The sequence below is a fragment of the Apaloderma vittatum genome, unplaced genomic scaffold, assembly GCF_000703405.1.
Source record: "Apaloderma vittatum isolate BGI_N311 unplaced genomic scaffold, ASM70340v1 scaffold22882, whole genome shotgun sequence".
Lineage (NCBI taxonomy): Eukaryota > Metazoa > Chordata > Aves > Trogoniformes > Trogonidae > Apaloderma > Apaloderma vittatum.
Window position 1 is genome coordinate 11 of NW_009702203.1, and position 10,388 is coordinate 10,398.

Below are 10,388 nucleotides of genomic sequence, written 5' to 3' on the forward strand. Positions count from 1 at the left end.
GGGCTGCGCGTCCCCCCTGCAAGGCAGGACACACGCGTGTGTGCCGCGCCCGGCAGATGTCCGCAGGCACATGGCTGCGCCCGCACGTTTAGTGGGAAGCGTCGAAAGTCGGGGGGATTCCGTTTGCATTCGCTCCATCGGAGCTTGCCGGGTCTTCGAAGACTCACGCAGAGCTCGGACTGGCCCTTAGGCTGCGTTAGGCTGCTTTGTTTTGCGGGGCAGAATGTTGAGGCAGAGGTGCCTGAAATGCCTCTTCGCTCATCTACTTAAAATGCTTCCCAGTCAGCTTTCTCTGTCGATAAACCGGCCCCAGAATGTTAACGTTTCCTAAAAAAAAAAAAAAAAAAAAAAAAAGGTAAATAAAAAAAAGTAAGTAAAAATAAATAGTAAATCCTAAATAGCAGTTGTAGGAACTGGGCATCTGAACAAACCTGCTATTGTCAACTCTATGCGAATTTTTGTGTGTATTGATTTAGTAGTTGTAAAAAGGTGGTTAAAGAGGTTTCCTATCATTCTTCCCATAGTCAAAACAATCTGCTGGAACGGCTCTTAATTGCTTTTATAACACACGGATGTTCTCAGAAGTAAAAGAGCAGTAGCCAAACAGACAGTTCTTCTCAGAAGACAGATTTCCTACAGCGTGTAAACACGAAATAAATCTTTGCTTTAAAAGAAGAAAGAAGTTAGCCCCAGATCAAACATGTACTGGGCTTTTTAGAACTGTTCTTCCTTTATTCTACTGCTATTCTCGTCAGGTTTGTGTGATGTGGTTGCTTTGTGGGTTGAATCACCTGCTTATTATAGTTTTGAAAAAGGGTGGCTTTGAAAACGATACTAGAAAGTCAAAATACCTCCGAGTCTCTTTTTTTTCAATGGGACTTTGTGCTTTAGGAACTGGAAAACCAGGATGATTTACATGCAATAGAGGTTTTAATGCTTGCTTTTAGTAACGGATTTTTCTTTGCTGCTTGGTAATATAAATAAGAAACCTACCAAAGCTCAATTAAAATTCAGAACATTTTAAATTATTGTATAGTCCAGACAGTCCATCTGTCTGAGACTGAAAAAATGATCTTGAGTGAAAAAGAGTAATCACAAATACAGCAAATAGACAAAAAGTCATAATCAAAACTAAACACACTATTAAACTCCACTTATCTTAGATTAAGATTTTTTTAAATGTTTTTTGGTTTTTCTGCTGCCTAAGAAAATCTTGTGTATGATTCTAGAACAACTTCTTTTTCAGGCTGTGTTTACATTGTTAACAACTTCCAAAAAGCCCGTTCACACATTCCCTTTCTTTCATGTTTTTTATGTGCTGTAATCTGTGCATATCAATTGGTTAAGTATGTTGGCATACCCTTGCCAAATGCAGGCTTCAAATAGTGCCTCATCTCCTAAATACTTTATATTATTACTATATATTGCATTTGGGGGCAAGTGTAATATAAATAATGCTATAATCCAAGCATTAGCAAATAAGCAGCATATTTCATGCACATAAAAAGCCTACACTGAAGACAGCAAGTTGTGTCAAGAGGTGTGGGCCCATATGCTAGATAAGATGTCTGGCAAATACTTTTTTTTTTTTTTCCCCCCTGTGGGTAGATTCTGTTATATAAAATTCCCATCTGTACTTTGATTTCCATTCAAATGATCTAATAATGGATATGTTTTTTCAAGATAATGCTATAGAGAAAGTGAAGTATATTTTCAGGTAGTTGAAACCTATCTTCCAGTGTTTGAATAGGCAGTTTAACAAATAGTGAATAATCATTATAGATTCCAGGTGCATAGTACCGAAGGCTTTAGCCTCAGTGCTGAATACAATCCTTTCATATTCAAAACTTTTTTTTTAAAAAAAAAGTTTCTTAAATGGTGTAGGATTCTTGTTCCTAGATGAGGCTTCTCATACCGCTTTCTTCTGAATGTTGTATACATTTCCATATAGTATTTGAAATTTCAGAGAAACTAGGCCACATTTATTACAATACGTACGTTTTCTACTTGTTTTCAACTGTTTTGGATGCTACATATTGTGTGCTTACAAGATGGATTAAAACAGGGTTTTTTTGTTGGTTTTTTTTTAGGTATCCTTGAATTCATCAGTGTGGCAGTGGGACTGGTCAGTATTAGAGGCGTGGACAGTGGCCTTTACCTTGGAATGAATGAGAAGGGAGAACTCTATGGCTCTGTAAGTACCACTTTCCTGTCAGTTCATAACACATTGAGATTTTGATTCACTACTTATCACTGTGCAAACCCCTCAAATAGCTAGCTGAGGACATCTTAGCTTTCAAAATGCCAACATCTTTTTCTGTTGAAATGTAAAATATAGCTTCCAAGTATGCAGTATAGCCTGGGATACTAAAGATTTGATGGGAAAAGTTTCTCTGTCCTAGATGAAGAGAACTGAAAAGAAATATTCCTCTTAAATTATGACAAAAATAGCTAAATTAAACCAGCTATTCAAACAGCATTTAGGTTGCCTGCTATCTAAGTTTCTTTGTATCAACACTGCAAATGTCTCACAGTGCATACTTCGTCATCAAAAACATTGAATGCAACTGGAAAAAATAAGAGGATAGTTAGGGAACAAATAACAGAGTACCCTGCCTTACTTTATGTATAGCCTAATGCTCATTACAAAATCAGCAGGTGGTACTTCCAGGTACAAGCTTTTTAACATATAAGCATTCTTTCAAATGCGGGAAAAAAGAGGATAATAGCGTATGCTATTTGAAAAATCCGAATGGTGGAAGAGTAGTGACAGTACCTGTAGATGCCAGCTGGAATATTTGCATTTAAGAATAAAAATAAGCTTGTACTCATTACAGTTGATTTGTGTCTTCTGAATAACTTCAGCATATGACCATAAAAATATTATATTTGATATTTTCCTAATACTATCAGGGTAATAATAGTCTTAGACTCTTCTCAAACATCTTCAGATAAAGTATTCTGTTTAAAATGTGAGAAGTGATCCACACCACAAAAAACATACAGAAATGCCTTTCTAATCTGTTACATTGCACTTGAGTCCCTCCACCAAATCTCATTTCTAGAATGGGAGATACCCCAAGACAGAATTCTAAGTAATACAGCTCCTGTAGGTCAGTTGAATTTTTGTCAAATCCTGAGTAAGTGATGCCTTCTTAGAGAGAGAGAGAGTTATCTATTTTGTTTTTAAATCCAAAATTGTTTATGTACAGGTCCGATTTTCAAAAGAATAAAGATTAAAATAGGTTTTCAAACTCAGTGTCAGGTCTACGTACTCTTCTTGGGTTTGATTTTTTTTTTTGACAGTTAAATGAAGGGTAAGGCTTTGCAAAGCCTGAAACATTTATTTGTATTATGGGTTTTTTTTCATGTATGTTCAAATATGTAGTGACAGCTTGACTGATTTTTCTTTGGTGTTTCTTTCTGTAGGAGAAACTAACTTCTGAATGCATCTTCAGGGAACAGTTTGAGGAAAACTGGTACAACACTTACTCGTCCAATGTGTACAAACATGGAGATTCGGGGCGGCGATACTTTGTAGCACTTAACAAGGACGGTTCTCCCAGGGATGGGGCGAGGTCCAAGAGACACCAGAAATTCACACATTTCTTGCCCCGGCCTGTGGATCCTGAAAGAGTTCCAGAACTGTACAAAGATGTGTTAGGATACAGCTGAGGACAGAAGCAACTTTGGGAAATAAACCCCGTACTGGAGCTGTTGCCCCTGCTTTCATGGCAATACCAGCATGAGGATCCTGCAGAGGTCTAGGATGCTGGATTGGAAGAAAGTGCTTTGTGATAAGCAAGCCTCTGTTTTCTGACCTTTGGATTTAGGAGACAAAGCTTTAAAGCTGAGAGTGGACCAGCCTCCTTCAGACTCACTGAACTGTTTGGTAGCCAGCAGCCAGAGGGAAGTTGGAGTGTGACTTTTAAAAAGTAACAAACTCCTGGCAATTTTGCCTGGATTACCGATGGTCCATAAATCAGCAAAGAACTACCTACATCATGTGAAAGAGACAGCAGCAGGAAGAAATGGACTATAAAATAGTAATAAATCCTGAGAACTGTTTGTGAAGTTTTAGTGGCTCCACTTTAGTGATGGACCTTAGATGTCAATGCGTCGTAGTCAGAGCTGGAACTTTTCTTCAGGATGGACCTATTTATACATCTCCAGATAGCATATATTTATTTTATATATTTATTTATTGAAGAGTTTATTTTTTACTGGGATATGAAGAGAATACAAGACCCTAACCCCAATGAGAAATCGTTTACTGTGCCAATATTTACTCTGGATAGTGTCATAATACAGAAATGACATTACGTAGCAACATGTCCAAAATCTGAACATTCATATTTCATTGTTTATCAGTTACAGATAAGGTTTTATTTTATGCACATACCATTGCCTTGTGACTATCCTTATTTTGGAAAGAATCTTTAATATTTTTTGACCTGTGAACGTGCCTTACAGATCTGTATGGAATTAAAATGCACATTTAAAAAGGGAATTAAAAATTATTTCACTTTATTTAGTTTACTGTCATTTTTAAATTGAGGATCTCTTAGCACACTGTGTAGTGTTTCAAACCTGCAACAATTCTGAAGAGTGTATTGTAGTTACCTTGAAGAAAAAGCAGTATTATCTCTTGAAATATCAATTCACATCACAACATGCTAGACATTCCTTTTTTTTCTTTTATTTTGCCATATGGTTCCTACTATCTTTACCAATACACAAAGAACTCTGTATTGCTTAAAATTTTCATGTAGAATTCTCATAATTTTATATAAAGATATTTTATTTATATTCCTTATCGACATGTTGAAGGGGAAACAGTATCAGAGTAAGAAGTTTCTGGTATCGCTGAATGGAATGCTTCTGTGAGTGAAGGTTGTTCTCCCACTGAGTACAGAGGAGCTGTAGGATTATTTTATATATATATATATATATGAGATTACTATTTTTATCTCAATTCCTCCTTTAGGAAATAATCTCTGCCTAAGTTTTTCTGTGAAGACTGTCAGGACAAAGATAAGCTATGTCTCTATGCTGGTTACAACTGTGTGCCAGGTAGATCACGCTAATTTGTGCTAATTTAATTCAGGACTGTCAGTTACAAAGCACAAACTCATTTGTGTATTGACTAGCGGGGCAGTCTCTGCTCTCTGTAAGAATACTAAAGATTAATGAGAGACTGGTATGGTTTAGACCTAAACCTGCTGAAACTTGCTGTCAGCTGACTGCCTCCTCCACTGGGAAGGTAGGTCCAGGAAAATGAGTGCAGGAGAGGGCAACAATATTTATGCTCTACCAGACCCGGTCTTAAGTCTCAGGTGCCAGCTCCCACTGGGCTCCAGCTCAAGAGAACTCCATTTGACTTCAGTTTTGTGGAAGCATGTAAGGTTAAAGTACTGCATGTGCGTCATTGATATCAAATCAATGTACTAACGAAATGCATTTTTGAGTATGTAACACACTTGCTAGAGCCATCACTGTACCAGAAGTTCTTCCAATCTATAATGAAGTGGATGCAAATGGATTGCTGATGCACTGTGGACAAAATCATTCTACTTTCTGCCAAATAGAAGTTGAATGCTGATGCACAAAAACGGTGTTTCAGCACTTTGTGGCTAGCAATGTATAACTTAGTAAGGTTAAAAGCTTCATTAAAATTCTTTGAAAAACAGACAGTGGAAGATCTGCAGTGCACTGGATTTGCAGTTTAGTGAAATAATGCTGTAATACACTTCAGCTTCCCATAAAATAATGATTTTGTGGATGACATTGAGACTCATTAGTAACACATTAATGATTGAAGAAATAAGAATGTGCTTTAAATAGAAAAAATTCTTCACTGCATGTTAAAAAGTAGTTTGTTCCATATAAGTTGTATAAAAAACAGTGGCTGCTGCTCAGGACACAATTCAGATGTATTTCTGACAAACATAGTCAGTGTTTAAATCATATCAATAGAAGGATTATCTCTCTTTGGATTAGCAGTTTACTGTTAATCCAACTACCTCAAAAGTACTTTGAATATGGCGAGGACTGTTATCAGCCTTGTTTTCACAGATACAATACAGTCCAGAACAGTAAATGAGGATAGCTCAAAGTGGTGAATAATCACCTGAAACTTCTGGATCCAAACACCCAGCCAACATATAGATGAAGAAGAGTGATATATGCTTGTGTTTTTTGCCCCATTCCCATTTTAGATATATATCAATAATCCTTGAAGAAAATGTAATGGAGTAGGTACAGTGATGGATGACTGTACAAAACCTCCAGAGCATTAAAAAGCTATCACAACCTCATTTTTTAGTTTTGGTATATTGCCATCAAAGAAAGACATTGCATTTTCTGATTTCATTTTGCTTGCAGCATTTATTTCCTCTCTGTCTGTCATGATCTTCAGATGCAGTTGATGTTCTTCTACTTTGAAAATGACGGCTGCAAAAACACCACCTCAAAATAGCTATTTTTGTATGTCATTAGTCTAAGAGCTTTGGTTGTCAGTGGTTGGGGGTTTTTTTTGTGTGGTTTTCACCCACACTTCAGAAAACTCAACTGGACAGAGAGAGAGAGGCTGATTCTGTTTAACCAGTAGAATTAATGTCCTGGTTTGCCACTTAACTGCATTTTGAGTAGCCCTATCAGTCTGCAAGCTGTGGGCTGCTCTAATGTCATTGAGAGGGTAATCTGAGGGAGGTGACATTGTTCAAAGTTCAGAGGAAATCTCTGAAGGCAGAAAAAATGTCACATCTTGAAATAAATCACTGCATGATCAGCTGCCTTGTTTCTGCCTTTCCTTCTTTTTTTTTATTTTCAGGGAAGGACAACTCTTAAAGTAGTTAACGCAGTTTGTACAGCAGGTGCAGCTCCACTTTCTGCTTCCCAGTGATTCTCCTAGGAGCTGTAAATTTGGCCTTTTGATCTCAGAGCTGACTGGAACTTGAGTGCTCCATGGCTATGATGTATTTCTTCACATATTTTGTTTTCTGCTGCTCTCTTGTTCAAGTTTTGTCCAAAATAATATACTAGCCATGCAGAAGATTTCCTGACATCCAGGAGTAGCCTTGACTTCTGAGCATGTTTGAATTGAAATTGTTACTTTTATTAACCTTTGCGCTCTTGGTCAGAATGCAGAAGGTAAAATTTTTAACAGTCCTCTGTGGAAGTCTTCCAGCTGTAATAGTTAGATGATATAGGAGAGCCCAAGTACCTCTGGAATTGGGTACTTTTTGTTTAGAGTTGATATAATCAGAAAGAGTGGAGAGCTAGTCTAAAAGGCATACAGTCCTTTTATTGATCTGCACTGTTTGTGTTTGCATGGAGCACCTTGGTCCCATCAATATCTTCCTGATTTCTGTCATAAGCTTATTGATGTTATCTCTCATGCTCAGTCACCTTCACTGATTCTATGTGAAAGTTCAAATCCCTAGTATGGCCGTGCACTCTGGTAGCACTCCAGAGTTGTGTAGAATTTACTTTCTGACGTGTGACACTCATTTAAAAAATACATTTTCATAATAGTTTTCATTTCCAGCTATTTTCATTTCTTGATATGTGCTTTGTAAACTTTTTTTTTTCATAGCCATCCAATCTTGCTTCACTAACTTTACGGCATTTTACTTAAACGTATGTCTTTACCAGCTGCTATATGAGCGTCAATTTTATTCCTAGTAGCTAGTACAGTGCTGTGGTTTGGATTTTGTGTGAGAATAATGTTGATAACACACTGATATTTTAGTTGTTGCTGAGTAGTGCTTATCCTAGAGTTAAGGATTTCCTACTTTCCCAGGCTCTGTCAGCAGGCAGGTGCACAAGAAGCTGAGAGGGAGCCTGGCCAGGACAGCTGACAAGAGCGAGCCAAAGCAATATTCCATAGCATAGAACATCGTGATCAGTATAGAAACTGGGGGGACTTGACCAGGAGAGACCGATCACTGCTCGGGTCAGAGAGTGGTGAGCAATTGCATTGTGCATCACTTGTCTTTCCTTGGGCTTTATTTCTCTCTCTTTTTGTTATATACCTTTTAATTAAAATTATTATTACAATAATATTTCATTATTACTGTTATTATTACCATTATGTTTTATTTTAGTTATTGAACTGTTCTTATCTCAACCCACAAGTTTTACTTTTTTTTTTTTTACCTCTCCATATCCCCACTGGGAGGGGGAGGAGTGAGCGAGCAGCTGTGTGGGGCTTTGTTGCTTGCCTGGGGTTAAGCCATGACAGGGTGTGATTTAATTTTTTTTTTTTTCCCAGTTTGTGCAATCGTACTAATACCACCGTACTATGGCTCTAGTGATACCATTGCAAATTTATAGGTTTTGCCTTACTCCTTTTTCTGTACAGCAAAGAACTAAACAGAGGTAAGGCATTTTTTAACCCCATGAATGCATCTTCACTTACTGCCTTAATATACTGCATGAAGCCTGTGCCATAAATACTGAGATCACTGTGATAAGATGCTTATGTTTTGTTCACCTTGCTCCATACTTCATGGAGATACTATCAGTAAGGAGGCCTTCTGGAAAACTTCTCTGCATTTGCTCTTCTTGCTTTTCATATGAGAAGAACTATTTGTTTTGCTACTGCAGAATTCTTTGCAATTACTTTTGATGGGGATTGTTAGTAGTGCAACTGTTTGAAGACTCAAGTTATGTGAACATGACAACGGCTGCATGACATCAGACAGTACCACATCTCCACTGCATGGGAAAGAAAATAAGACAGGCATATATTCTGGACACTCATTTTAGAACCCAGACTAGGATTAGGACTTGAAGTCAACTCTCCTCTCGGTCATGAGGCAGAAAAGGGAAGTAAACATTTCACAGCACTGAAGAACATAATGGCGGAATTCTACACTTCCTAGATATCTGCAACAACCTTTATCAGACATTTCTCTCAGAAGAATTTCCTTTGCAGTAGTATATTCAGCTGATGTTGTGCCATCATTTCTGTTGGTGTACTTGGTGTGAGCGTACATACAGATGTACATGTGCTTGTCTCAGGGCAAGGCAATAAATATATTGCTAGAGAGAGAAGGAGAACATTCTGAAGTTGTTATACACCATCAAAATCTTAGTCAGGGTTTATGGAATTAGTTTAACTAAGTTTTTTATGCAAATAGGAAGAAAAAGCCCCAACAAACAGGGAAGAGGTCAAACAGTTACTTCTATTGCCAGTTGGAGAGATATTAAGTTTCAAACAGAAATTGGTTGGCAACTTGCCAGAATAACTATTTCATCTGCAACATGATCAGCCACTAGAACCATTCTGGAACTTCAGCAAAAGAGAAAATACTGAAGTAAAGCAGTGGTGACAATAGCTCTGCATTTTGAATGTAACCAAAATGCTATTTTAACTGTTTTCTTACTATAGCAAATTTCTGATAGATGCAATTCACAAAGAAAGGAGTGAGAGTGTTAGAAAGGCAGTCTTCTGGAAGTGAAAAAAATATGTGACAAAGTCCTGGTTCATGTATTTTGTCTAATTATAGGAAAACTGAATCATACTTTATTCATATTTAAAATGTCACAAACCACATAATATCACTTTTGTGGATATCTTCAAGTCATCAGTGTTACTTGATTTATGAATAGAACTCAAGTCCCATTTGTCTCTCAGGTGTCATCTTTTATATGTATTTACACTAGCATGTATTTGTGAAAGATGCTTTTCAAATTAGTTGCAAGTGTTTCCTTTGTTCCTGACAGTAACAGTCTCAGTGGCTGTTTCTAGGAATATGTTTGTCTCTTTATTTTTCATGCCAGATCTTCCATACATCTCTAATTCCAATGGCTATAAGGTGCCATAGACATGGATATGGGTCTCAAGGTTGATAGATTTGCCTTAGGGTGATTTTGTCTGTACATAGCTGAGATATCAGAGGGTGGTGATTGTCAGCTCTGCTTACACCTAAGAGTTTTTAGCAGCTGACCCCTATTGCGCTAAAGCTTCTCTGTAGGAGCATGAAGTAACATTAGCTTCCAAGCCATCAGTATTCCGATAATGCTATTTCTGTCTCCTATTTTGTTGGAGACAGAAAATATAATTTCAGTTTCTGGTAGAGATATGGATGGATGCCAGGTGGCTGGAGCTTGGCATGAACATGATGGAGGTGAAATGATAGGAATGGGAATATTCTCAGGACTTTTTGCAAACTCCGAGAGGATTTTCACAATTAGTAAGGCTTCCTTACTAGAGAGCCTACTGATCAGGTGGGTTATCAGGTTTTGAATTCAAGCCAAAAATCATTTTTCTTTTCAACTGGACAAAGACTGTGTCTTCATCTTTTTCACAGAATCATAGAATGGCCTAAGCTGGAAGGGATCATTTTAATCTAGCCTCCCTGTTGCCAAGGATGCCACGT

General features: G+C 37.5%; 1 protein-coding gene across 1 annotated transcript; it reads left to right on the plus strand.

Annotated features, from left to right (window-relative positions):
- Positions 1 to 2,090: 2,090 nt before the first annotated feature.
- On the plus strand, positions 2,091 to 3,675 carry FGF20 (fibroblast growth factor 20; the record flags this gene model as incomplete). The annotated part of the gene is made up of 2 exons (XM_009879468.1): positions 2,091 to 2,194; positions 3,430 to 3,675. Coding segments are annotated over 2 exons (350 nt in total), but the record flags the coding sequence as incomplete, so codon positions are not given.
- Positions 3,676 to 10,388: the final 6,713 nt, after the last annotated feature.